At 52.1% G+C, this 27,686-nt stretch overlaps 2 protein-coding genes across 3 annotated transcripts; one reads left to right on the top strand and one right to left on the bottom strand.

Annotated features, from left to right (window-relative positions):
* Positions 1-3,959: 3,959 nt before the first annotated feature.
* Positions 3,960-6,368, top strand: znhit2 (zinc finger HIT-type containing 2). 2 transcript variants are annotated; one of them, XM_033029705.1, is made up of 2 exons: positions 3,960-4,547; positions 5,181-6,368. In XM_033029705.1, the coding sequence occupies exons 1-2, from the start codon at positions 4,092-4,094 to the stop codon at positions 5,964-5,966; spliced, it is 1,242 nt and encodes a 413-aa protein (XP_032885596.1). In that variant the 5' UTR covers positions 3,960-4,091; the 3' UTR covers positions 5,967-6,368. The 2 variants fall into 2 exon arrangements, with proteins under 2 accessions (XP_032885596.1, XP_032885597.1); XM_033029706.1 differs by having other exon boundaries at positions 3,961-4,517.
* Positions 6,369-10,027: 3,659 nt separating this feature from the next.
* On the bottom strand, positions 10,028-27,598 carry hdac3 (histone deacetylase 3). The gene is made up of 15 exons (XM_033029699.1): positions 27,477-27,598; positions 26,447-26,529; positions 25,109-25,251; positions 23,688-23,769; positions 22,314-22,370; positions 21,563-21,618; positions 20,657-20,790; positions 17,703-17,783; positions 16,715-16,788; positions 14,729-14,793; positions 14,207-14,296; positions 13,510-13,568; positions 11,980-12,059; positions 11,468-11,625; positions 10,028-10,831 (listed from the first exon to the last, which is right to left on the bottom strand). Exons 1-15 carry the CDS (start codon positions 27,529-27,531, stop codon positions 10,762-10,764), a joined length of 1,287 nt encoding a protein of 428 aa, XP_032885590.1. The 5' UTR covers positions 27,532-27,598; the 3' UTR covers positions 10,028-10,761.
* Positions 27,599-27,686: the final 88 nt, after the last annotated feature.

The following is a 27,686-nucleotide window of genomic DNA, read 5'->3' as shown; positions in this document are numbered from 1 at the left end:
AATCTGCCAGCCTAACCCAGCACATAGGTGATTGCAAAGCCTTTTAATTGCTGTCTAAGTTGAAAGTTTAATGATTAGATTTGGATAACAAAAGATGGCCTTGTCGGTGGCACCTACATCACATTAAAGAATTAAAAAATTGCGTTTTTTTTAAAGTTTAAATTGAGGGAGGGTGAAAAAATGAGCCGACCTGCACAGTTGGGGGCTATGGGTGAGTGGTGGAATGTTGCATTAGGGGAACGGGTTGGGTTGGGGGAATGGGTGAGTGGTGGAATCTTACGTTGGGGAACGGGTGTGTTGGGGAACCAGGCCTCCCGTGGGTGTTATGGGTGAGTTGTCGAATATTGCATTAAAAATGAGCCGACCTGCACAGTTGGGGGCTATGGGGGAGTGGTGGAATATTGCATTCTTACGTTGGAGAATGGGTTGGGTTGGGGGACAACGCCTCCTGTGGGGGCAATGGGTGAGTGGTCGAATATTACGTTGGGGGAATGGGTTGCGTTGGGGGACCAGGCCTCCCGTGTGACTGGGACCCAACGGGTCCCACTTGGTCCAGTATATTACTAAAACTCTAATCTTGTTTATTTCTATGCGTGCGTGCCTGTGTGTGCATGTGAGCATGCGTGCGTGTCTGTTCGAGTGATCCCAGAACTACGCCAAAACAGTACATGATAACGCTAACATTTTTGCACCACCTTACTCACAATTGTCCACTGGTGGTTTGTGTCAAGTTTCGTTCAGATTTATGTTATATTTTACAAGTTATTAACATTTTTAGCGTGACAAAATCCCACTTTGAGAAGGGGATGGGATTGTAGTCCTACCCGCTACATTGTTGCTATCCCAGGACACTGATGTTATATTCATGTATATATCACAAGTTATTGACATTTAAAACCCCACTTTGAGAATAATATGCTGTGGCAGTTGCTGGCAGATTACAGCTATGACATCACAATGGGATCTCATTTACATAAACTGCCAATCAACTGTGTTCCTCCCAGTGCAATGAAAGGTTTGTTACATTGTTGTAAGGAGAGGGAGAGAGTGGAGGAGAAATGTTATTTAAACATTGTAATTAGTGGGGGAGTATGATAAGGGAGAGATGAGGGAGTGACTGAGGGTATGGAAAAGGAGAGGGAGGGAGAGGTGAAGGAGGGAGTGGAGGAGGGGAGAGAAGAGGGAGGGTGAGGGAGTGTATGAGCCGTGCCTGCGTAGTTGGGGGCTATGGGTGATTGGTGGAATATTACGTTGGGAGAACGGGTGAGTGGTGGAATATTACGTTGGGGGAACGAGGTCCCACGGGTCGCACTTGGTCAAGTATATATTACTAAAACTCTCATCTTGTTTCCTTGGATGTCTGTGAGTGTGAGATCCTGAAATTATGTCAAAACGTTACACGATAGCACTACAATTTTTGCACTACCTTACTCACAATTGTCCTATGGTGTGTTTTCAACATGTTTTGTTCAGATAGATGTTATATTTAACAAGTTATTAACATTATTAGCTTTACAAAATCCAGTTTGAGAAGGATTCAGCCGTGGCAGTTAGAGCTATGACATCGCAATAGAATCTCATTTACAAAACCTGCCCGTGAACAGTCTTCCAGCCCACAATGACATCACAATGGGATCAGTAACTTGCACCTCAAGGTGGGTAGAGAGGGAGTGAGATTTTCTTTTAAAATCTGTTTTAATCAGATTCTTGGGTAGAGGTTTCATTTACAAATTTATTTTTGAGATTTTCATTGTGGGGGGTGGAATGGGGAGGAAGTGGGATGGGGAGCAAGTGCTGACGATACCACCCCACCCCACATGGGTTTTCATTGTGGGCGGGTGGATTAGGGGAGAGGTTTCATTTACAAAAATAAATTCCAGAACTTTCCTTGTGGGGGTGGGGTGGGGTGGGGGGGTGGGATGGGAGGGAGGTGTGCGCCGGCGCTGCACCCACCCCCCCCCACCCATGTGGGGACGATTAATTGGCTCCATGGAGCGCCAACTGAGGGTCAGAGAAAGGGGAGGGAGAGGTAAGGGAGGGAGTGGGGGAGGGAGAGGTGAGGGAGGGAATGGGGAAGGGGAGGAGAACTGTTATTTAAACATTATGTTCAGTGGGGGAGTGATAGGGGAGGGGTGAGGAGTGGGGAAATAGATGTAGAGGAGGGGGGTAGGGAGGGGAGAGGGGTTATGGGGGGAGGGCGGGATAACTTAGGATAGGGGAAAGGAGAGGGGGAGAGGTGAGGGAGGGAGTGGAGGAGGGGAGGAGAGAGGAGGGTGAATAGAAGGGGGAGGGTGTGTTGGGGGATGAGGGGAAATGAGCCGCACCTTCGCAGTTGGGGGCTAAGGGTGAGTGGTGGAATATTGCGTTGGGGGAACGAGACCCAACGGGTCCCACTTGGTCTAGTATATTACTAAAACTCTCATCTTGCGTGCATGATTCCAAAACTCCCCCAAAACGGTACACAATAGCGCTACAATTTTTGGCCCACCTTACTTACCATTGTCCTGGGGAGTTCGTTCGCCAAGTTTCGTTCTGATTGATGTTATATTTTACAAGTTATTCACATTTTAAACTTTACAAAAACACTTTTAAAGCACTTTTTAAAGCGCTTTCATTTTTAAAAAACATTGCGATTTTCATTGTGGGGGGTGGGTTAGAGGGGAGGTGAGGAGTGGGGGAACAGGAAATAGAAGGAGAGGAGGGGGGTTGTGAGGAGAGAGGGGTTATGGAGGTAGGGAGTGACTGAGGGTATCCGCGTGTGCGGATTTAAAAATAACCGAAAGTCTACGCACGCATGCACAGTGGGCCCGGTATCCGCGCCTGCGGGATTTGAAATGACCGCGGTGCTGAGGCTGGGACGAGGTCTGGGGGCAGCAGCGTCCGGGCCCGCGGGGATGGAGAGGAGAGGGACCCGGGACAAGGTCTAGGCCGCAGCCTCGGCCTCTCCCTCCCCCTCCATTCAGATCAATCGGCCCGTCCCCCTGACAGCCCTCGCCTCAACTACAACTTCACCGCCGACGTGGTGAAGCAAACAGGGCCGGCGGTGGTTTACATCAAAATCCTTGGGAGGGGAGGAGGGAGAGGGGGGGGGGGGGATGGGGGGGGGGGAGGAGGGGGGAGAAGGGGGATAGAGGGAGAGGAGGTTAAGGAGGGGAGAGAGGTTATGGAGGGAGTGACTGAGGGTAGGGGAAAGGAGAGGGTGGGAGAGGTGAAGGAGGGAGTGGGGGAGGGGAGGAGGAGAGGGGAAAGAAGAGGGAGGGTGAAGAGGAGGGGGAGGGAGTGCTGGGGATGAGGAGGAATGGAGGATAGGGGTAGGAAGATGGATGGCGAGGTAATGGAGGAGAGTAGGGGAAGAGAGAGGAGGGGAGGGAGGGGGTGAGGAGAGAAAGCAGAAGAGGGTTGGTGGAGGATGGGGAGAGGGAGGATGATGGAGGAGGGGAATAGGGGACTGAAGAGAGCGAGATGCATTCACATTGATCTTATATTTTACAAGTTATTACCCTTTCAAACATTAAAAATGTCAGCCGCGCCTGCGCAGTTGGGGGCTATGGGTGAGTGGTGGAATATTGCGTTGGGGGAACAGGACCCAACGGGTCTGCACTTGGTCTAGTATATAATAAATTCAAAAAACTCTCTCTATATGTATTTTCTGAACATTTTTTCTTTTATTATACTGTTTACAGAGTACTACGTTTACATATCTGTCGTGCTACTGCAAGTAAGAATTTCATTGTTCTGTGTTGGAAGGAATTGCATATGTTGGTTTACACCGAAGAAAGACACAAAATGCAGGAGTAACTCAGGCAGCATCTCTGGAGAGAAGGAATGGGTGACCCTTCTTCAGACATATGTTTGGGACATATGGCAATAAAACAGTTCTTATTCTTACTTGCAGCAGCACAACAAGTCTGAAAATACAGTACTCAATGAATAATATAATAAAGAACATTTAAAAAGTCGAGTAAAGTAAAAACACCCCAATCTAGTTGAAGAAAAGCACGGACGGATCCAGATGCCTTTAGTGCGCCCCCTCGGGCCGGGTTGAGGGCGGTGCGGCGCCTGGCACAACGCCCCATCCCGGCAGCGGGGCGATGGCGATGGCGGCGCGGCCCGCAGGCGAGGCTGAGGCTTGTGGCCTGTGCACGGCCGCCGCTGCCCGCTACACCTGCCCCCGCTGCAACCGGCCCTACTGCTCGCTGGCCTGCTACCGCGGCGGCCCGCACCGGGCCTGCGCCGAGCTCTTCTACAGGGACGCGGTGCTGGCCGAGCTGCGGCCCGGGGCTGAGGCCGGTCGGCGAGACCTGTGCTCCGGCATGAGGAGCCTGCAGGAGGCCGAGGCCCAGCGCCCGGAGCCGGAGGGCCTGAGCCTGGAGCCGGACGCCCCGGCCCCCCGGCTCTGGGCCGCGCTCAGCCCCGGCCAGCGGGCCGACTTCGAGCGGCGGGTGTCGGGCGGGGAGGCGGCGGCCTGGATCCCGCCATGGCGGCCCTGGTGGCGGCGGCAGCGGCAACGGCGGCCGGTGAGAGACAGCGAGCCCCTCTCCCGGCCAGTATGAGCGGGGAGTAGGAGCAGTGATATGGGGGGGATATGGGAAACGGGAGTGGAGGGGTGGGGAGAGTAGGGGAGGGTGCGGGGAGTGAGATGGTTGTGCGGGAGAGGATAGGAGGGAGGGTGGGTGGAGTAGAGGGAAGGAGGGAAGGGGCAGTGGTGGGGAGGGGAGAGTGGGAAATAGGGAGAGGGGTAAGAGAATGTGGGGAGAGTAAGATGGTGGTGAGGGAGAGGACAGGAGGGAGGGTGGATGGAGAGGAGGGAGGGGTGGACAAGAGTTAGTGGCAGGGTCGAGAGGGTTTGGGAACAGGTGGGGGGTTGTGGGAGCACTGGGCTGGGTGCCCAAGGGTGACCCAGTGGACGAGTTCCTTCAAAAAAGTGGGCGGTAGAAACCCAGGTTTGACCCTGACTGTGGGTGCTGTCTGTACGGAGTTTGCATGTTCTCCTTGTGACCGCAAAGGTTTTCTCCGGGTGTTCCGGTTTCCTCCCACACTTCAAAGACGTGCACGTTTTTCGGTGATTTGGCTTCAGAACAAAAGTGCTCATGTACGGCGTTGATCGCTGGTCAGCACAGGTTTCCGCACTGTATCTCTAAAGTCTAAAGTGAGTCCCTCTGTCACTGCTTTGCCCGCAGGTGGTGGAGGAAGTTGATGCGAGTGAGGAGATGCGGGAGGAGCAGCGTGTGGCCGGGGACGGCGAGAGCTCGGGGGAGGAGGACGCAGACAAGGAGACGGCTCCGGCCAGTGTCTGGGACACAGACGACTCCGTGCCCGCTGTCTGCACCAACATTGCTCCCCTGGCAACCCTGACTGCCTGCCCGTCGCCTCTGGTGGCCTTCAGCCTGGTCAATGTTCTATACGCCTACGCCTTCTCCCTGCGGCTGGTGAATGGGGATGTGCAGGGGGCGATGAGGGGCGAGTTCATCGAGGTGGTGTTGGCGATCTCCAAGGCGCTGGATGGCAGCCACGTTTACACCTCCACGGGAGAGGCTCTGCAGGCCGCAGTGGAGAGCATTCGCTCCAGCCCCCACGTCTCCACCCCCCTGCTGCTGGCCAGGGCGATGGAAGATGTGTCTGCCCTCCTAGCCGGGGGCGACGAGGCTCTGGGCAGTCATTACACTCTCGCTGCCATCTCACACCTCGACTGCATCCTGGCCAAAGGCAGGCAGTGCCGGGGCGGGGAGGGGAAGACGGGCAGAGCGGCCAGATACAGGGCGGGCAAGAAATGTGCCTTCCTCCTGTCCTGGGCGAGGGAGCACCAACACGTCCTCGCTACCCTCTCCGCCGAGGCTCGGCTCGAGTTCACTGCCTCCCTCCAGCAACTCCTGCAGGTCGAGAAGGATACATCTACCCTAGAGAAGGCCTGGGGAGCAAAGAGGCCACCGGCGCAGAGAGTGCTGATCGAGGAACTCAATCCCTGAGCCGTTCCTCGATTGCAAAAGTTGATTGTAAAGACCTAGGGGGAGAGTTGACGCCGAGTTAAATAATTCTGCCCAGAACAGTCCGTGGAGTTTGTGGAGAACGCACTTGGCTTTCCAATGAGGGACAGTTACTTGTAAAGAAAGCAACCAAACACTTCTTTATTGCCATCCCCTGCCATAGCATGGCACACCCTCAGTATCGCTCCTCCCACAGCGCTGCGCTCTCTCTGTACCGCTCCGCCCACAGCGCAGCGCTCCCTCTGTATCGCTCCGCCCACAGCGCGGCGCTCCCTCTGTACCGCTCCGCCCACAATGCGGCACTGAGTTACCACAGCACTTTTTTTTGTAAACCAGCACCTGCAGATCCTTGTTTCCAAGAATAAACTAATTATTGACAAAGAGTGTATGGTTTACTTTTCAAATACTTTGCAAATATGACCTCTAACAGCAAGGAGGTGTAGGTGAACACTGTCACCCACAGCTCCCCTATCCCCATCCCACACCATCCTGACCGAGAGATATATCGCTGCTCCTTTACTGTCAGTGTCAACATCCAGGCACTAGCCAGCTCTGGGACAGACTGAGGGGCAGCACATCGGTAAAGTTGCTGCCTCACAGTGCCAGGGTTCGATCCTGGCTACGGGTGCTGTCTGTACAGAGTTCGTATAGAAACATAGAAATTAGGTGCAGGAGTAGGCCATTCGGCCCTTCGAGCCTGCACCGCCATTCAATATGATCATGGCTGATCATCCAACTCAGTATCCCGTACCTGCCTTCTCTCCATACCCTCTGATCCCCTTTAGCCACAAGGGCCACATCTAACTCCCTCTTAAATATAGCCAATGAACTGGCCTCAACTACCCTCTGTGGCAGAGAGTTCCAGAGATTCACCACTCTGTGTGAAAAAAGTTTTTCTCATCTCGGTTTTAAAGGATTTCCCCCTTATCCTTAAGCTGTGACCCCTTGTCCTGGACTTCCCCAACATCGGGAACAATCTTCCTGCATCTAGCCTGTCCAACCCCTTAAGAATTTTGTAAGTTTCTATAAGATCCCCTCTCAATCTTCTAAATTCTAGAGAGTATAAACCAAGTCTATCCAGTCTTTCTTCATAAGACAGTCCTGACATCCCAGGAATCAGTCTGGTGAACCTTCTCTGCACTCCCTCTGGCAATAATGTCCTTCCTCAGATTTGTAGACCAAAACTGTACGCAATACTCCAGGTGTGGTCTCACCAAGACCCTGTACAACTGCAGTAGAATCTCCCTGCTCCTATACTCAAATCCTTTTGCTATGAAAGCTAACATACCATTCGCTTTCTTCACTGCCTGCTGCACCTGCATGCCTACTTTCAATGACTGGTGTACCATGACACCCAGGTCTTGCTGCATCTCCTCTTTTCCTAATCGGCCACCATTTAGATAATAGTCTGCTTTCCTGTTTTTGCCACCAAAATGGATAACCTCACATTTATCCACATTATACTGCATCTGCCAAACATTTGCCCACTCACCCAGCCTATCCAAGTCACCTTGCAGTCTCCTAGCATCCTCCTCACAGCTAACACTGCCCCCCAGCTTAGTGTCATCCGCAAACTTGGAGATATTGCCTTCAATTCCCTCATCCAGATCATTAATATATATTGTAAATAGCTGGGGTCCCAGCACTGAGCCTTGCGGTACCCCACTAGTCACTGCCCGCCATTGTGAAAAGGACCCGTTTACTCCTACTCTTTGCTTCCTGCTTGCCAGCCAGTTCTCTATCCACATCAATACTGAACCCCCAATGCCGTGTGCTTTAAGTTTGTATACTAATCTCTTATGTGGGACACCACATCCACTGGTTCTCCCCTATCCACGCTACTAGTTACATCCTCGAAAAATTCTATAAGATTCGTCAGACATGATTTACCTTCTCGTATATTCTCCATTTATCTATGGGTGCTCCGGTGTCACTTGCGGGGTGATCGCTGGCGGGCTTGGTTTCGGTGGGCTGAATGGCCTGTTTCCACACTGTTTCTCCAAAGTTTGCCAATCAGCAGTCCCTCCCATGGTGGATCTAGAGAGGGTCGTGTGTAAATGGAACGAGCTGCCAGAGGAGGTAGTTGAGGCAGGGACTATAACAACATTTGGACAGTTACATGGATAGGAAGGGTTTGGAGGGATATGGGCCAAATGCGGACAGTTGGGACTAATGTAGATTTGGTATCTTTGTCGGCATGGACGACTTGGCGTTAAGGGCCTGTTCCCTTGTTGTACGAATGTTACTAAGCTGCAACCTTTGATGTTCCCATTTTCAAATATTTTAACGTATGAGCATTTCAAGGCACTGGGCCTGTAATCACATGGGTGTGGAAGGATGAGGGAGGACCTCATTGAAACTAACCGAACAATGAAAGGGTGCATGCTTCCACTAGTGGGAGAGTCTAGGACCAGAGAGCACAGCCTCGGAATAAAAGGACGTACCTTTAGAAAGATGAGGAGGAATGACTTTAGCCAGAGGGTGGTGAATCTGAAATTCATTGCCACAGACGGCAGTGGAGGCCAATTCATTGGGTATTTTTAAGGCGGAGATTGAGAGATACTTGATTAGTAAGGGTGCCGGTTTATGGGGAGAAGGCAGGAGAATGGGGTTGAGAAGGAAAGATAGATCAGCCACGGTTGAATGGCATAGTAGACTCAATGGGCCGAATATTGCTCCTTTGTCCTATAAGTGGTGAACTTATTTGCGCAAATAACGTGAGAAAAGAAGTTACACAAAACAAGCGTTACAAAAAGCGTTTTAATGTGAAATGTTCTAAAAAAAGCAGATTGTGCTTCTGTACATGAACCGGATAGTGAGACGGAAGCCCCAGTGAGGGTGGTGGGGTAGTTTGGTCACACCGTACTGACCACTGTACGGGCCATGCGTATAACACACCCACCTCACTGCCGCAATGCCTGCAGCGGGCAACAGCGCAGCTCCCGCAGACTGGCATCTGTCGCCGTAATCGAGGCATGTCGGATGCACTGGGGGCGAGGCATTCTTTGTTGCATCGTCCCCGCACTGTGACTGATTCCCCAGCCACTGTACTGCATCATTATCTGTCCTAACGCCATCCGTGCACACAATCTTCCCCTGAACTGTGGCTGTTCCTCATCATTAATCCCGATCACATCCTTCATAGTTCACAGCCTCCCCACAAGCCCAGCTGTGAGAGTTGTGGAGCACAGCAATCCCATGGCCCCAATAACCATTCCAGCTAGTGGGAGCCCTTCAGGAGTGGGTAGGGTGAGAGAGAGGGGTGGGGGAGAGAGAGTGAGAGGGGGCAGGGGGAGAGAGGGGGCAGGGGGAGAGAGGGGGCAGGGGGAGAGGGGGCAGTGCAGCTCCGGCAGACTGGCATCTGTCGCTGCAGCCGAGGCATGTCGGATGCACTGGGGGCGAGGCATTCTTTGTTGCATCGTCCCCACACTGTGACTGAGAGGGGGCGGGGGGAGAGGGGGGGCGGGGGGAGAGGGGGGGAGGGGGAGAGGGGGGGCGGGGGGGGGGGGGGAGAGGAGGGCGGGGGGAGAGGGGGGCGGGGGGAGGGGGGGGCGGGGGGAGAGGGGGGGGAGGGGGAGAGGGGGGGCAGGGGAGAGGGGGAGAGTGGGGGGGCAGGGGGAGAGGGGTGGGGGCAGGGGGAGAGGGGTGGGCTGGGGGAGAGGGGGGGGCAGGGGGAGAGGGGGGGGCAGGGGGAGAGGGGGGACAGTGGGAGAGGGGGGGCAGGGGGAGAGGGGGGGGGCAGGGGGAGAGGGGGGGGCAGGGGGAGAGGGGGGGGCAGGGGGAGAGGGGGGGGCAGGGGGAGAGGGGGGGGCAGGGGGAGAGGGGGGGCAGGGGGCGAGGGGGGGGGCAGGGGGAGAGGGGGGGGCAGGGGGAGAGGGGGGCAGGGGGAGAGGGGGGGCAGGGGGAGAGGGGGGGGCAGGGGGAGAGCGGGGGGCAGGGGGAGAGGGGGGGGCAGGGGGAGAGGGGGGGGGCAGGGGGAGAGGGGGGGCAGGGGGAGAGGGGGGGCAGGGGGAGAGGGGGGGGGCAGGAGGAGGGGGGGGGCGGGGAGAGGGGGGGGGGCGGGGAGAGGGGTGGGGAGAAACAGGCGTGGAGAGGGAGGTGGGGGAAAGGGGGTTGGGGCAGGGAGAGAGAAGTGGGGGCATGGGAGAGTAACAGCGATATTCCAGATATGCTACTGCACAAAGGACAGATTCAATGTAAACGATAAAAATACTGTAGACACAAAATGTTGGAGTAACTGAGCCGGTCAGGCGGAATCTCTGGAGACCATGGGTGGGTGAGGTTTCGGGACCTTTCTTCAGACTGTCGACAAACAATGAGACTGGAGGGTGGCTAAAATTGACAATACATTGATACAGGGGAGGGTAACATTGATCACGTGAGGGAGAACAGCCCGTCTGGGGAACTGCGTTAGACAGGCCATTATCCTGGGCCTCCCAGAGGCAGGGTCCGTGGAGAGGGAACCATGGAATTTGTGGCACGTTCACCCTTCGCTGCTACTCAGGGGTGATGTTCCCTTGCTGTCTCTCCCCCTCACCTCCCTGAACCCCCTGATGCCCGGTTTGGGCTGTTACCTGGGCGGATGTTGGAGACAGCGGCTCCCTGCCCCATTCGGCAGCCGGTGAATCCAACCAACAACCCGTCCGCGCATCGCACCACATTCAGAACCAAACACTAAACTCAGGGGATACAGCGTGTAGAATCGCCACTTCGGTCCCGGGACAGGGAAGCCCCCCTGCCCCACGACGTGCCACCGGCTGGTGGGCACGGACTCCCCTCATATCTCCACGTCACTCTCCTTGTCGTTGTCATGGTCACCATCGTAAAACTCGTTCCCCGCTTCGGGCCTGAGGGGAGGCAGAGGGAGTTCACTCATACACCCACAGCACCAGGAAACGCAGTCAGTGTATAAAATCATCAGAGGAATAGATTGCGCAAACACATGGAGTCTTTTAACCAGGGTAGGGGAATCGAGAACCAGAGGGAATAGGTTTAAGGTGTGAGGGGAAAGATTTAACAGGAACCTGAGGGCAACTTTTTCACACAGGTGTTCGGTGTATGGAACGAGTTGCCAGAGGAGGTAGTTGAGGCAGGTACGAGAATAACATTTAAGAAACATTTGGAAACGTAAATGGATAGGACAGGTTTAGAGAGATATGGGCCAAATTCAGGCAGATGGGACTAGAGCAGACGGGGCATGTTGGTCAGCGTGGACAAGTTGTGCCAAACAGCCTGCTTCCACAATTTGGACTATGACTCTCACAAAACAGTACAGTGACAGGCCCTTCGGCCCACACTGCTCCCTCGCCTAATGGAGCTGGCATCATATCAGGGACATCTGACCCCAGAGACAGAGACACCTCAGCCATTGGTGGCCATTCAGTTTGGCCTTCGGTGGCCAGTGAGTGCAGCCATCAGTGGGCAGTGAGCGGTGAGTGAGCGTGGCCAGTGTGGTGAGCGAGTGCGGCTGGTGCCAGACCCACCTGCTGTAGTTATCCTCGGACCCTCGTTCGTCAGGGTCGGGGTCGTCCGGCCGCTCGTAGGTCAGGAGATCAGAGGGCACATCGTGGATTTGTACACTGGGCGCGTGGCTCAGCATCTTCAGGTTCTCAAAGATGGTCTGTCTGATCTGGTCCAGGTACTGGGGGAGGAAGCAGAGATCTCAGTCACTCTCACAGACACAACCACCTCTCATACCCTCTGAACCCTCAGTGACCCAGCCCAACAAACCCCTCCTTCACTCCATCATGGGGGTTCCCACATCTAACATGGCATCGGTGGGTGTTTGGGAGAGGGGAGGACGGGGCGATGGGCGATGGGAGAGGGAGAGATGGAGGAAATGGGGGCGAGAGGACACGGGGGAGGGGAGGGGGAAGGACACAGAGACACGGGGGGGAGAGAGGTTGCATGGGGAGGGGGAAGGACACAGAGGAAAAGGAGGACACGGGGAGGGGGGAGATCTCGAGGAGGGGGGTCTCAGGGGTCCCGGACTGACCTGTCGGGTGTTCTGGTTCTCGATCCTGGTGCTGACATCAGGGTGAAGGGTGAAGTCGGGAGCAAAGTACTCAAAGTATTCTGTGGGAGAGAGATCTTGGGTCACTGCTTCTGTTAGAGATCCCAGCCCTTCCTGCCTCCACCGCCACCCCTAGCAGCGTGTTCCAATCCCCCACCACCCTCTATCGGCCCCACCTATCTTTATTATACTTGTAAAACTGATCTTGGATGTGTATTTATTTGTGTGATGTTCGTGTGCGTTTCACATCTCCTCGAAAACACGACGCGCTAACGGTGATATTTTTACATATTCCGATAGAGATTTACGCCGTGCTGTCAAAAATCGCCTTATCTGAAAATTTCATGCATTATTTTTTGAGTTATTTATGAAAATGTTCACAAATGTGCAGATACTCGGAAAACATAACTGCTTTTTCCCTGTGCTTGCAGCTGTGACGTCACAATGGGATTGCAGCCTTGCTCGCAACATTGTTGCTATCCAAGTACACTGAGTTCTGCTAGCCCGAGCAAGTGCAAATGCATTATCTTTTAAGTCACAGTACACTGAGTTCTGCTAGCTAGCAAGCGCAAATGCATTTTTTTAAAGTTTAAAAATGAGGGAGGGTGCATAAGGCAAAATGAGCAGCCCCTGCGCAGTTGTCGGCTATGAGTGGTGGAATATTGCGTTGGGGAACGAGTTGCGTTGGGGGACCAGGCCTCCCATGGGGGCTATGGGTGAGTGGTGGAATATTGCGTTGGGGAACGGGTTGCGTTAGGGGACCAGGCCTCCCGTGTGACAGGGGCCCAACGGGTCCCACTTGGTCTAGTCTCCTTTAAACTTTGCCCCTCTCACCTTAAATCTATGCCCTCTAGTACAGGTCCACCACTGATTTTCCAGCACCCTTGGTTTCAGAGCCTTTCTGCGTTATCCGTTTTGACAGACCAACAGAGGTCACGGCTGGCGAAAGGTGTCCAACGATACAGGAATGGTGAGCTTAGACTGCCGGGGGGGGGGCCCAAGATACTGGCCCACAAAGTCAGCCGTGGAAAGGGCGGCTCGGCTTTGGCAACGAATCTGTCGGCTCCAGTCAGGGTCGACTTTCAGAGACCAGGCAACAGGGAGCAAATTCTACCCGCCGCTTGGCCACAGAAGTCCAGATGAGGTCGAGATCTGCTGCCCTACCCGGCCTAGGTGCCACATTTTGGGGGCAGAGATTGCCAGTTTCTTGATTAGTAAGGGTGTCAGGGGTTAAGAGGAGAAGGCACAGGAATGGGGTTGAGACTGATAGATTGAATGGCAGAGAAGACTGCTCCTCGAATTTATGAATAGACCTTCACTACACCAGCAATTTGTGTCTATCTTACAAATTTCAGGACGTATGATAATAAAACACTCTGGACTCTGGGAGTTGTTTGAGCTACGTTGGTGCTCCCGGTATCCCGCTTTATTTGACCAATATTACATTGGTGTTGTAACATGCGCTTTGAGCTGGATTTGGGAGTTCCCCACCTCTGACGCCCAGTCACTTACCGTTGTACGGCAGCTCATCACTTATCTCTTCGTCCACAAGTAGCGAGGTTTCAAAGGTCCTGGGGGAGACATCCACAGTGAGCGAAGAGCTGCCCCCAACACCCCAGTTCCCACCGCCAACCTGCCTCACTCCTTCCCTCTCCGCCGCCTCACCAGGGGTAGCACAGCGCCAGAGACCCGGATTTGATCCCGGCTACGGGTGCTATTTGTACGTTCTCCCTGTGACCTTGTTGGTTTTCTTGGGGTGCCCTGGTTTCCTCCCACACTCCAAAGACGTACAGGTTTGTAGGTTAATTTAGCGTCAATAAAAATTGTAAATTGTCCCTAGTGTGTAGGATAGTGCTAGTGTACGGGGTGATCGCTGGTCGGTGTGGCCTCGGTGAGCTGAGGCTTCTGTTTCCGTGCCGTATCTCTAAACTGACCAGCGCCTAGCCCGCGGTCTGGTCCCGGTAGGAGTCAATGACGGGCATACGATGGGCTCACCCATCCCCACAACCCTTCTCCTTCCACGATTAACCCAGTGAATTCTCCAGCTTTTTGTTAACTAACCTATAAACAAAACGCCCTCCCCTCCCCCCCCCTGTGCCCCACCTGGATTCATTCCCTTCCTCCCCCCTTCCATGTATATTCCTGCCTCTGGCTTTACTATTCGCAACTCTTCCCCGACTCCCGATATTGTCCGGCTCCGGCAACTCACCAGCACCGGGCAACGTTGCGGACGGTGTAGCCGCCACCGCCCATCACCAGCAGAGGGATGTTGAAGCTCTTCACAAACTCCACACAGTCCCTGCAAACAGAACGAGCAGAGGGACCGTGTGAGCCAGTGACCGCACAGGCAGGGGGCGGGGAACAGGTTGGGTGACGGGTGATGTGGACTAGGAGAGGGGATGTTACCCATGCCCTTTGATACTGTCTGGGGGAGGATGGGACTAGGGGCAGAGGGAGGGGTGGGAGAGATGGGGGGCGGTTGAGTGGAGTTGGGGTGAGGTTGAGTAGAGATGGGGGGGGGGGATGGGGTAGACATAGGGAGGGGTGATGGGGGAACAGGGGTGGGACGTGGGGGGGTAGGCGATGGGGCAGAGACGGGGCGGGGAGCAGTGGGACGGGGGGTGGGGTCAGGGGTGGATGTTAACTGTGCCCTGTGATACTGAGAGGTGATGGGGCAGAGACAGGGTGGGGAAAGAGGATGGGGGGTGGGGTCGACAGAGGTGGACGTTACCCGTGTCCTTTGATGCTGAGGTTGAAGCAGCCGAGACGATCACACCCCAGCGAGTCAGCGCCGCACTGCAACGAGGAGAGACCAACGTTAGCCAGAGGTGGACACTAAATGCTGGAGTAACTCAGCGGGGCAGGCAGCATCTCTGGAGAGAAGGAATGGGTGACGTTTCGGGTCGAGACCCTTCTTCAGACTCTGGGTCTGGGTAAAGACGTGGTCGTAGAGTCGGAGGGAGGGAAGGATCACAGAGGAGGAGCAGTGAGAGAGGATGTTGCTGAACTCGTCGGAGAGAGGAGGAGAACTTCTTCAAAGTAGACATACCTTGAGGAGATTTTGCAGTGGAGCGGGCAAAATGTGTAGGAAAGAACTGCAGATGCTGGTTTAAATTGAAGGTAGACACAAAACGCTGGAGTAACTCTGCGGGACAGGCAGCATCTCTGGAGAGAAGGAATGGGTGCCGTTTCGGGTCCCGCTGAGTTACTCCAGCATTTTGTGTCTCAAGTCAGCCAGATTTTTGGAATCCCCTGGCCCCGGGAACTCGCCCTCTTCCCAACCCTGACCACTGTAACTCCCCCGCCACCCCATCCCCGCACCTCCTCCATTGCCAGAGTGTGGTCACACACGAACTGGGGGTATAGCACCTCATATTCCGCTTGGGCAGCTTGCAACCCAGTGGTATGAAGACTGAATTCTCCCATTACAAATAAAATCCTCTCCACCTCCTTCCCACCCACCCCCCTCCCCCCCATCCGTGCACCCACATTTCTCCACCTGTCACCCTGCTTCTCCCCCCTCCTCCGCACACTAATCTCCCATCCCCGAGTCGAACATTTCCCTTTCATTCCCCCCCCTTCCCCTTCCCCCTCCACCTTCCAGCTAAATCCCTCCCTCCAGCTTTACAGTTCACTCCCTCTCTTCTATCCTTATGGATTGGAACGGTTTAGGATATGGGCCAAACGCGGGCAGGTGGGACTAGTGTAGATGGGACATGTTGGTCGGCATGGACAAGTTGGGCCGAAGGGCCAGTGTCCGTGCTGTATGAATCTGATACCCTTTTGTCTTCTTGTGACCTCCAGCTTTTGTCACTTCCCCCCCCATCCCCCACCTGTATTCGCCCATCACTTGCCAGGCTTTGTCTGCCCCCCACCTCTCTTTACCAGCTTTCTCTCCACTACTCCATCAGTCTGAAGAATGGTCCCAGCCCGAAACGCCGTCTATCCATTCCCTCCACAAATGCTGTCTGACCCGCTGAGTGCCTCCATCACTTTGCGTTTTCAACCCAGCCTCTCCCCTTCATAGAAACATAGAAGATAGGTGCAGGAATAGGCCATTCGGCCCTTCGAGCCTGCACCGCAATTCAATATGATCATGGCTGATCATCCAACTCAGTATCCTGTACCTGTCTTCTCTCCGTACCCCCTGATCCCTTTAGCCACAAGGGCCACATCTAATTCCCTCTTAAATATAGCATCTGTATCCGACACACCAAACTCTGTCAGAGCGGAGAGAATGCGGTGTGGAGAGAATCCACCACATTCCTCTAATGATCCCGCCTCCCGGTGTCGTTTTAGGGAGCATGGATTTGGGGGGGAGGGGGGAGAGATACAGTTGCGCAGCGGTAGGGTTGCTGCCTTACAGCGCCAGAGACCCGGGTTCGATCCTGACCATGGGTGCTGTCTGTACGGAGTTGGTACATTCCCCCTGTAACTGCGTGGGTTTCCTCCGGTTTCCTTCCACACTTCAAAGATGTGCAGGTTTGTAGGCGAATTGGCTTTGGTAAAATTGTAATTTGTCCCTAGTGTGTAGGATAGTGTTAGTGTACAGGGTCGGCAGAGTCAGTGGGGCAAAGGGCCTGTTGCCGCGCTGCTAAAGTCTAATGTGTGAAAGAGGCAGTATGCTGGGACAGGTCGGGCCCCCGTTACCCCCTGAACACCGCCCTCCCCACGGCCCACGGATGGATATGGGGATTGACCGGCCGTCTAGACTCACCTGGAGAACGATGCAGGTGGGCTGGTAGAAGTCCACAACCTGTTTGATGACCGGCTGGAACAGCAACCTGTAACCTGCAACACCGAGAGAATCAGCATTACAGTCACACAGCAGGGAACAGGCCATTCGGCCCAACACATCCATGCCGACCAAGATGCCTAATCTATATTCGTTCTACCTGCCCGCGTTTAGTCCATGTCCCTCTAAATCTTTCCTATCCATGTACCTGTCCATATGTCTTTTAAATATTGTTATGGTACCTGCCTCAACTACCGTCTCTGCAGCTTGTTCCATATACCCACCACCCTTGGTGTGAAAAAGTTTCCCCTCAAGTTCCTATTAAATCTTTCCCCGCTCACCTTAAACCTATGTCCTCTGGTTCTTGATTTTCTTACCCTAGGTAAGACAGTGCATTTAAACCTATCTATTCCCCTCATGATTTCATCTATAAGATCACCCTCATCCTTCTGCACTCCAAGATAAAAAGTCCTAGCCTGCCCAACCTATCGCTGTAGCTCGAGTCCCGGAAACAATCGGACTTTACTAGATTTTATCTTGCATTAAACATTATTCCTATATCGTGTATCTGTACACTGTGGACGGCTTGATTGTAATTATGTGTAGTTTTTTCGCTGATGTATAGCACACAACAAAAGCTTTTCACTGTATCTTGGTACACGTTGACAAGAAATTAAACAACCTTGTAAATGTTCTCTGCACCCTTTTTAGCTCAGCATCATCCTTCCGATAGGAGGGTGAGCAAAACCGAACAGTACTCCAAATGTGGCCTCCCCAACGTCTTGTACAATTCTAACATAACGCCCCCAACCTCTATACTCAATCCCTGGACTGATGAAGGTCAGCGTGCCTAAGTCTACGTTACCGCGTTACACCCATCACACCAGCGTTGCCCGATACCTGCTCCAAACAAGGAACAGGATTGGGAGAAGCGGATAGTTTTTGTGGCGATTGAGAACTTCCTCCTTACTTTGGTCATCGATTCCATCGCGGAGAGGGACATTGAGGCAGTAATACCGTCCGCTCTCAGCTCCAACTTCGTACATGTCACCTGCAGAGAGATTCGCAACTCAGCAGTCGTCCCAAATACACAACAGTAGAAAGCATCTTATCGGGAAGCATCACAGCACGGTTTGGGAACAGCTCCATCCAAGACCGCAAGAAGAGTTGTGGACGCGGCCCAGACCATTACACAAACCAACCTCCCTTCCGTTGACTACATCTTCACTTCACGTTGACTTGGCAAGGCCACCAGCATAATCAAGGACCAGACTCACCCCGGTCACTCCATCATCTCCTCTCTCCCATCAGACGAGAGGCACAGAAGTGTGAAAACGCATGCCTCCAGATTCAGGGACAGTTTCTTCGCAGCAGTTACCAGGTAACTGAACCATCCTATCACCAACTAGTCCTGATCTCCCATCTACCTCATTGAAGACCCTCAGACTATCTTTAATCGGACTTTACTGGACTTTATCTTGCACTAAACGCTATTCCCTTTATCATGTATCTGTACACTGTGGACGGCTTGATTGGAATCATGTATAGTCTTTCCGTTGACTGGATAGCACGCAACAAAAAGCTTTTCACTGCACCTCGGTACATGTGACAATAAAATATACTAGGAGGTTAAAACCGTCTTCAGTGCCAAAGAAAAGTAATGTGACCTGTCCCATTGACTGTTGCCCCAGTCGCTCTGACATGGACGATAATGAAGTGCTTTGACGGACTGGTGATGCCCCACATCTGTGCCAGTCTCCTGGACCCTTGCAATCTGCACCTCTTCATGTAGGTATGTTGCAAAGCCTACCTGAAGCGTCGCTGAAAATCTGTCGCTGCGGGTGTGCGCGATTTTGGCGCCGTTTAGAGGGGGCGGGTTTAAAACGCGATTTTCTCTAAGCTGTTCCAATCGAAGATGTTCAGCCTAGTTAATTATTAACGAAAAATCGCTGAAAGACCCCGTCGCAAAAGCTATTATTAGGTTTAAAGGCCTTGAATAATAGTTATAGTAGTTTAAAAATCAATCTCTAAACCCGCGACCGCCAGCAACCGCAGGGTCTCATAAAGCAAACCACAGAAGGTAGGCTGTATATTTTTACATTAAAAAGGGCTTCTAAAGATCCCTTTATACAAAGTTTAATATTGCGAGTAGCTCATTTTGGGCCCATTATATCCCGCAGTATTTTTCTCGGCATTTGGGGGCACAAATCTACCGCAATGTGAACGTTCTAAACCAGCGCGTTCCACAGGATCCCACTGGAAAGCTGATTTAAATGGACATTTATTTACAGCAATTAAACACTAAATTCCTTCCATTTGGTCTATAAATTAATGTAAATGAGATTTAAAAATCATGTTTTATTGTGAATTATTTGTGAATATTATTTGGACATTTAGGCTATTTAAAAATGTTAATCATTTATTAAGAAATGGATAGATGTTTAGATCTAGTAATTGAAGTCTGAAATTAGCTACAATTAGGTAACTAACTAATTATATGCTTTAATTTCAGGTCATCCAAGTAAGATTATTTTATATTTGTTTCAGAATGCTTCAATCTATGATAACTGAAAATTTCATTCAGTTCTCTTAATTTTTAAGAAAGTTATGGGGTTTTGACTGTTCACGATCACAGCTTTTTTGTTATGTCCATAGAAAATCAATAGGGAACAAGATGCTCATTTCCCAGTATGAAAATGGCCATAACTTTTTAAATACTTGAGATATGAAAGTGAATTAGGTGTCAAATTAAACTTATTTTTATGCTTTATCTGATGGGATAAATTACAGACTTGATTTTTAAAATCTCAAAATTTTGTAACATTGCTACTTCATGCCACCACTGTTGGCCAGATCAAAAATATCATCAACAATTCCTGCTACACTGATGAATGAAGGTCACTTGGTTTAAAGTGCTCCACCCCCTTCTATTACTGCAGAAGGCCGTCAATTGATATTTTGAAGCCAAAGATAGATAGATTCTTGATTAGGTGTTAGGACTTATGGGGAGAAAGACAGGAGAATGGGGTTAGGAGGGAGAGATAGATCAGCCATGATTGAATAGATAGGCCAAATGGCCTAATTCTGCTCCTATCACTTATGACCTTATGAGTTCCGACTTTAGAAATTCACCCATACAGAATTTACAAATTATCACCCAAAAGTCGAGATACGGAATGAAAATCCACTCTTACATCGTTTATGTACAAATGAAAAAACCCCCACGAAATGTATACCGAGAACAACTAGTTTACCAATAACAACGGTAGCAGGCTTTCGGCTCACAGCGGGTCCTTGAAGAAATTTGCTTTGGAAACCGACTAGGCAATCTCTTCTGTTGAAACTTGTGAAACGATACTTTAATATGACATCGATTTCTGGTTAATTACAACAAACAATCCTTTCTCTTTTGCCCACAATACAGTCAGAGTTGCCTTGCCTATAGACTGCAAATCCACAGGGACTTTACCGTAGAGGGACCCGGGGGGGGGAGGGTGGGAGAACGAAGGGGGACCCAGCAGTAGGGGCCGCTCAGAAATAAGGGGGGATTCGGCCTCCCGCTGCCACATACAGCGACAGGCAGTAGATAAGACTGTTCAGTCAACTTTTTGTAACTTTATCGGCTCCAGAAACACGCCGACTCTTGTGTACTGCCCAGGTGAGGTCAGCTGCATGGTTTTATCGGGTTGTAGGCAAAGTAAAGCATTTCACTGTACCTAGGTACACATGACATTAAAGTATCATTGAATCATTGAAGATTTTCCCCTGGGAACGCATCATCACTGCGAGGAATGGATAAAATTAAGCTTGCGTTACGGGAAATGCAATACAGGATACAGGTGCTTTCCTAGTCACACAACCCCTTGTAGCACGGGTCTCCTGTGCAACTGAATTTTCACCCCAGCCCACCCCGAAAGGTCTCACCTGTCCCAGGAAAGAAGTAGTTCCCGTACTTGTGGAAGGATACGGTCATGACTCTGTCAGTGAGGTAAAAGGCTTCCTGCACCCCATCACCGTGATGGATATCGATGTCGATGTACAGCACCCGAGGGTGATACCTGGAGGATAATGACATCAGGTCAGAGATCGGTGAGTAGAAACAGGGAACTGCAGATGCTGCTGGCTTACAACGAAAGACACAAAATGCTGGAGTAACTCAGCTGGTCAGGCAGCATCTCTTGAGAACAAACATGGATAGGTGTCGCTTCTGGTCGAGGCCCTTCCTCAGAGATCACCACCCGCCCACAAGCGGCAAACGCTAAAAGCACAACAGCCACAGCCACAGCCTTTGACAGAGATTTAAAGACTTAGAACATAGGGCAGTGCAGCACAGGACCCTTGATAGTCCGTGATTAGTTTAGTTCAGAGATGGAGTGTGGGAACAGGCCCTTCCGCCCACCGAGTCCGTACCAACCAATAATCATCCGTACACTAGTACTATCCTACACACGAGAGGCAATTTACAGAAGCCAATTAATCTACAAACCTGTACATCTTTAGTATGTGACAATAAACTAAACTAACCAAATATGGGGGGGGGGGGGGAACCTGGAGCACCCAGAGAAAACCCACGCAGTCATAGGGAGAACGTATAAAGTCCGTGCAGACAGCTTCCGTTGTCAGGATTGTACACAAGTCTCTGGCGCTGTGAGGCAGCAGCTCTACCGCTGCGTCACTGTGCCGCTCCCAGAGAGAATTGCATGATCATTGTGCTGAGTTAAACTGATCTCCTCTGCTTGCACGTGATCCATATCCCCCCCATTCCCTCCAAACCCATGTACCTATCCAAAAGCCTCAAACATCATTATTCTAATTGTAAAGGTATCTTACTTTAGCAATTCGAGGATTCCAATGACAATATCGTTCACGTAACAGAATCCGGAGGCCTGAGGAAAGAAGAATTGAGGTTTATTATTATCACATGTACCGAGTACAGTGAAAAGCTTGGTTTTGCATGCTATCCAATCAGACCAGACATAAATACAATGAAGTCAAACTTAAGTACAATAACTAGAGCAAAGGGGATGATACAGAGTGCAGAATATAGTTCTCAGCATTGTAGCGCATCAGTCCCAGAGACAAAGTCCAATGTCCACAATGGGGTAGAGGTGAATCAGACAGTACACTAGCTCATTGAAGGACCGTTCAGAAGCCTGATAACAGAGAGGAAGAAGCTGTTCCTGAGTCTGGTGGTACACGCTTTCAAGCTTCAGTACCTTTTACCGGATGGAAGCGGGGAGAAAGAATGACCGGGGTGGGATGTCTTTGATTATGGTGGCTGCTTTCCCGAGGCAGCGTGAAGTATAAATGATGTCGATGGTGGGGTGTCTGGTCTGTGTGATGGACTGTGATGCAATACAATTTCTTGCGGAACGAGACTGAGATCCTAGCTTATGGAAGAACTGTTTGGATGCCTGCAACAGTGGGGAAGAAGCTGTTCCCGAGTCTGGTGATGGGCGCTTCAAGCTTCAGTACTTTCTGCCGAATGGGAGCAGGGAGGAGAAGAAAAGACCGGGTATATTTTAGGCCTCGTGCGCGTGTGGTGTGTTTAACCAGTTCTGTTCATCTCAAGGTGCAGTACCTCAAATTTCTTGGCGTGGTGAAGGCCTCCTGCCCAGTTAATGGCGATGTCACACACCTAAAAACACAAGGACAAATGTCAACAGCTGAGCAAAATCCCAACGCCAGCAGTGGCTGAGTGAACACCACCTGCAGTAGGTTAGTTTATCGTCACTTGTAACGAGGTACAGTGAAAAGCTTTTGTTTGCTTGCTATACAGTCAATGGACTGTACACAATTACAATCAAGCTGCCCAGTGTACAGATACAGGATAAAGGGAATAAGGAGGGAGATGGGACATGGGGATGAGCAAGAGGGGATGTGGTAGTGTGACGGGGGCGAAAGGAGGGTGGGGGCGAGAGGAGGGTGGGGGGAAGGGCGAGAGGAGGGTGGGGCGTGCGGGAGGAGGGTGGGGGGGACAAGAGGAGGGTGGGGGAGGGGGAGAGAGAGAGAGGGGTGGGGAGAACAAGAGGAGGGAGAGGAAAGACGGGGATAGCTTGACAGTGAGCTGGACTGGAAGTGTCATATAGAGGCGGTGTACAGGAAGGGACAAAGCCGACTGTATTGTTTAAGGAGGCTGAGGTCATTTAACATCTGCCAACTCCTACTGTGCAGTGTCTACCATTCAGTGGTGGCCAGTGCTCTGTTTTTTGCTGTGGCCTGTTGGGGAGATGGCGCCCGCATAGCGGACAAAAACAGACTGGACAAGCTGATCAGGAAGGCCGGCTCAGTGGTCGGGGCTGAGCAACGAACGGTCCAGCAGGTGGCAGAGGCCAGAACTCTGAACAAACTGGGTTCAATAATGACCAACCCCACTCACCCACTCCATGCCCTGAAGGTGATCAAGAGCAGCATCTTCAGTCAGAGACTGATTGCACCAATGTGCAAAACTGAGAGACATAGGAAGTCCTGTTTACCAGCTGCTATAAGGTTATATAATGCGCATAAATAACTGCACTTTTTTTCATTAATTGTATTTTAACTTGTATTTTAACTTGTATTTTAACTTGTTAAGTATGGAAGCTATTTGAGGAAATGTGTGGTGTTATGTCTGTCTTGAAGCTGTCGTGGCACTGTAATTTCCTGTAAAGGATTATTAAAGGTATAATCAATCAATCAATAGAGGCATGTGGGGAGTGAGAGGGTGCGTGAGGGATGTGAGGGAGGGTGAGAGGGGGGTGGGGGAGAGTGAGAGGAGGAAGAGGGTGAGTGGGGAGTGAGAGGGAGGCGGGGGACATGCAGCCTGCAAGCTGGAGCAATAGATGTGAGCCCAGAGGCAGGGGAGACTGCATCATTGAGAGTGGGGTGCAGGGGTGTCCACATGCACACCGCTGACCCCGTCCGCCTACCATGCACTCAAACCCGACGCCAGGTCCCGTCCGTCGCGCCCAGTTACCTTGTTGTTGAGCTGCGTGGCTCCCTGCAGAGACGCCCCGGTGTAGCGGGAACAGAACTCGAACAACCCTGGGAAGACGGGGCTGCAAAATCAAACAGGATGCAGTCAGCTTGGAGCTGGGAGCCTGCGCTCCTGGTGCGGGCTAAGGCCACTGAGGCAACCTCACACCCTTCCTACAACAAGTAAACGGCCACACATACTGGCCACCTCAATCACAGCTCTGTGACACTCAGCCACGTTGACCAATACATGGCACGTCCATTATTCTTTGGGAAATACAAAGAAGCAGCGGGGAGAACCACTACGTCGGCGCCAGAAACCAGGGTTCGATCCTGACCTCGGGTGCTGTCTGTGTGGAGTTTCCACGTTCTCCCTGTGACTGCTCCGGTTTCCTCCCACATCCCAAAGACGTGCTGGTTTGAAAGTTAATTGGCTTCTGTAAATTGCCCCCCCTAGTGGATGAGCAAGTGCAATAACATAGAAGTAGGTTGGCGGGAACTCGTTGGGTCGAAGGCCCTGTTTCCACCCTGTAACTCTAAAAGTAAAGAGTGCAGAGATTTACAAGCAGATCGACAGGAATAATTGGGCGGACTTTGGCAGTTTTGTTTCAAATAAACAGGGCAGTTGTGAGACTGTTGTGTCGGGCACCACAGTGGCGCAGCAGTAGAGCTGCTGCCTTACAGTGCCAGAGACCCGGGTTCGATCCTGACTACGGGGTGCTGTCTGTGTAGGGCAGGGGTCAGCAACCTACAGCCCCCGGGCCGAATGCGGCCCGTAACCCAAAATCATCTGGCCCGCGGGCGGATTTTTCCCCCCGTAATCATCCGGCCCGCCGAGCGCCTGCCCTGAGCGCGTGTAGAGCTCTGGCTGTGCCGCATCCTGCGCAAAGCCACCGGCACGTGCGCGCACCTTCTGTGAACATGTTTAAGAAAGATCTGCAAAAGCTGGAAACATCGAAGGTAGACAAAAATGCAGGAGAAACTCAGCGGGTGAGACGTGCAAGGATTGCATGAGGCTGCCTCACCCGCTGAGTTTCCTCAGTATTTTTGTCTACCTTCTGTGAACACGTGATTCGATGCCTGCTATCCAGGGCGGGATCGGGACCCATGTGTTCACGTGATAGATATGGCCTGCCATTCTCTCACAGACATGCGTCCTGGCCCCAATGTTGCTGACCAAGGTTGCCGACCCCTGGTGTAGGGTTTGTACATTCGCCCTGTGGCTTTTCGTCGGGTGCTCCGGTTTCCTCCCACATCCCAAAGACGTGCAGGTTTGTAGGTTAAATGGCTTCTGTAAATTGCCCCTAGTGTGTAGGGAGTGGATGAGAAAGTGGGATAACATAGAACTAGTGTGAACGGGTAATCGATGGACGGCGTGGACTCGGTGGGCGGCAGGGACACTATCGGACGATGCCTCCTCACCAGTCGTCGCCCACGTTGAAGGTGTTGAGGCTCTTGGTGAACCCCTGCATGTTGTTGGGGCTGACGCGCTGTAGGAAGTCGATGTAATCCTCCGAGTGGAAGCGACACATGTCGTGCTGCGAGGCCTGGTACGGTTTGAAGACCTGCGGAGAGGGGAAGAGTCATCAGGACTAACCTCCCTCTGCCTGCACCTGATCCATATCCCCCCACTCTCCACATATCCATGCCCATCTGACAGCCTCTTAAACACCCCTATCACACCTGCCCCCACCACCACCCCCAGCAGCGCTTTTCAGGTCCCACCACCCTCTGTGCAAGAAGTGCACATCTCTCACATCAGTGGCACAGTGATCCAGCGGTAGAGTTGCTACTTCACAGCGCCAGAGGCCTGGGTTTGATCCATACGGAGTGCTGTCCATACGGAGTTTGTACGTTCTCCCTGTGCATTCCCCATGTGCTAAACACAAAGTGCTGGAGTAACTCAGCGAGTCAGGCAGCATCTCTACAGAAAAGGAATAGGTGACGTTTGTGCCGGTTTCCTCCCACATCCCAAACACATGTGGGTTTGTAGGTTAATTGGCCCTCTGTAAATTGCCCCTGGTGTGTAGGGAGAGGATGAGAAAGCGGAATAACATAGAAATAGGGTGAACAGTGATCGATGGTCAGTGTGGTCTCGGTGCGTCAAAGGGCCTGTTTCCATGCTGTACCTTTCAAACCAATTCAATTTTTTAAAATCTCCTTTTGTCCTCTCTCAACTTTACCCCATGACCTCTCGTCTTAGACTTTTCCACCCTGGGAAATAGTTTTATATTGTATTTTCTGACTTAAGGACAAAATTGACTTATGGACGTCTAATGACAGAACCCGTTTGCTATCCTAGGGACGGTCTATGTTAATTAAATGCCGATTAAGATCACAAGCTGCTGTCTTTAAAGAAAGGAAGGCTAAAGCGAGGCAGGAGAATAAACGGGAGTTGGGGAGTAGAACTATCCACAGATGGTTTGTGTCGCCTGTTGTGTGAGTGGATCCCGTGCAATAAATATCTGTGGTATCGTAGCAGGACAGCGGTACAGTTGCTGCCTCACAATGCCAGAGACCCGGGTTCAATCCTGACTACAGGTGCTATCTGTACGGAATTTGTACGTTCTCCCCCATGACCTTTCTCCGGATTTCTCCGGCTACTCCAGTTTCCTCCAACAATCCAAAGACGTGCAAGTTTGTGCGTTTATTGGCTTCTGTAAATTGTCCCTAATGTGTAGGATAGTGCTCGTGTACGGGGTGATGGCTAGTCAGCGCGGGCTCGGTGAGCCGAAGGTGTTATTCTTTAAAGACACAAACCATCATCTTCTTGTAGAGTCCATAGTGAAGAACCAAGCTGTGTGTGAGGGACAGGCGATGTGGCTTCATGGGGTGACCGGCACCTAAACAACAAACATAACTCAGTGTGATACAGAAACAGCAAGACACCATAGAGCCAACACACGGGATAGAACATGGACAGGAAAGCGATGGCTCCAAACCACCACCATAAGGGAGACCAAATATTTAATTTGCATTTTATTTCATGCATGAATCTTGTTTCCAATGATTTAATTTGATTTTCATGCAATGCTTTAATTTCGTGGGGTTGGGTGAAAGCTGGAAGAGAGAATGGGAGGGACAAAGCCTGGCAAGTGATAGGGGTTTTTGATAAGATAGATCACTCGCCAGGCTTTTTCCTGTCCCTCCTCACCTCCAGCAGCCCCCACCTTCCACCACAATCAGTCAGAACTTGAACAAATTCAAACACTTTGAACCCCCTGGTCATGCACGCTCCAAATCCATACCCCCTAAACTCACAGCCCATAATCCCACACCTCTTAAACCCCAAACCCACAGCCCATCATCCCACATCCCATTCCCTGAACCCACACCCCTTATACCCCAAACCCACGCCCTGAACCCACACCCTGAAGCCCCTGACCCTGCACGTTCTGAACCCACACCCCAATCAATCCCTGTGATACCACGTTCCACAACACCCCCCAAGCCCACACTTTGCTCCCCGGGATAACATCCTGCTCCCGGGCCCCATAACCCTGACCCAGCACCATGCATCGCCACAGTACCCTGACCCTACAGCCCCTGACCCCACACCCGACCAGTATCCCCACAACCTAACCCCCCACCTGGCCAGCACTCCACCACACCTGGTCCATAGTCTACACCAAAGATAATAGAAGGGCTCGTGCTCTAGTATCTTTGGTCTACACCCTCCCTCCCTCTCCCAACCCCCCACGATCCCTGGTCCATGCTCTACACCCCTTCACCTGCATCCTCCCTGACCCCCTACCCTCCCTCCTTCTCCCTGACCGGCACCCTCACTCACCATAGTGGAAATTGCCCACATCTGGGTCATAGAAGTAGGACACCTTCCTGGCCATGGCCGGCCGAGCCTCCCGCCGAGGCACGTCACACGTCGCTGCGTCACTGCCAGCAATGCGTCCTTGCGTCACACCTCGCTGCCAGCACTACGTCCTTGCCTCACACCACACTGCCAGTACCACGTCCTTGCGTCACACCACGCTGCCAGTACCAC

The sequence above is a fragment of the Amblyraja radiata genome, chromosome 11 (genome assembly GCF_010909765.2).
Source record: "Amblyraja radiata isolate CabotCenter1 chromosome 11, sAmbRad1.1.pri, whole genome shotgun sequence".
NCBI classification, from domain to species: Eukaryota; Metazoa; Chordata; class Chondrichthyes; order Rajiformes; family Rajidae; genus Amblyraja; species Amblyraja radiata.
Note: the sequence above shows the minus strand (reverse complement) of the source record. Positions and strands in the feature narration are given on the sequence as shown.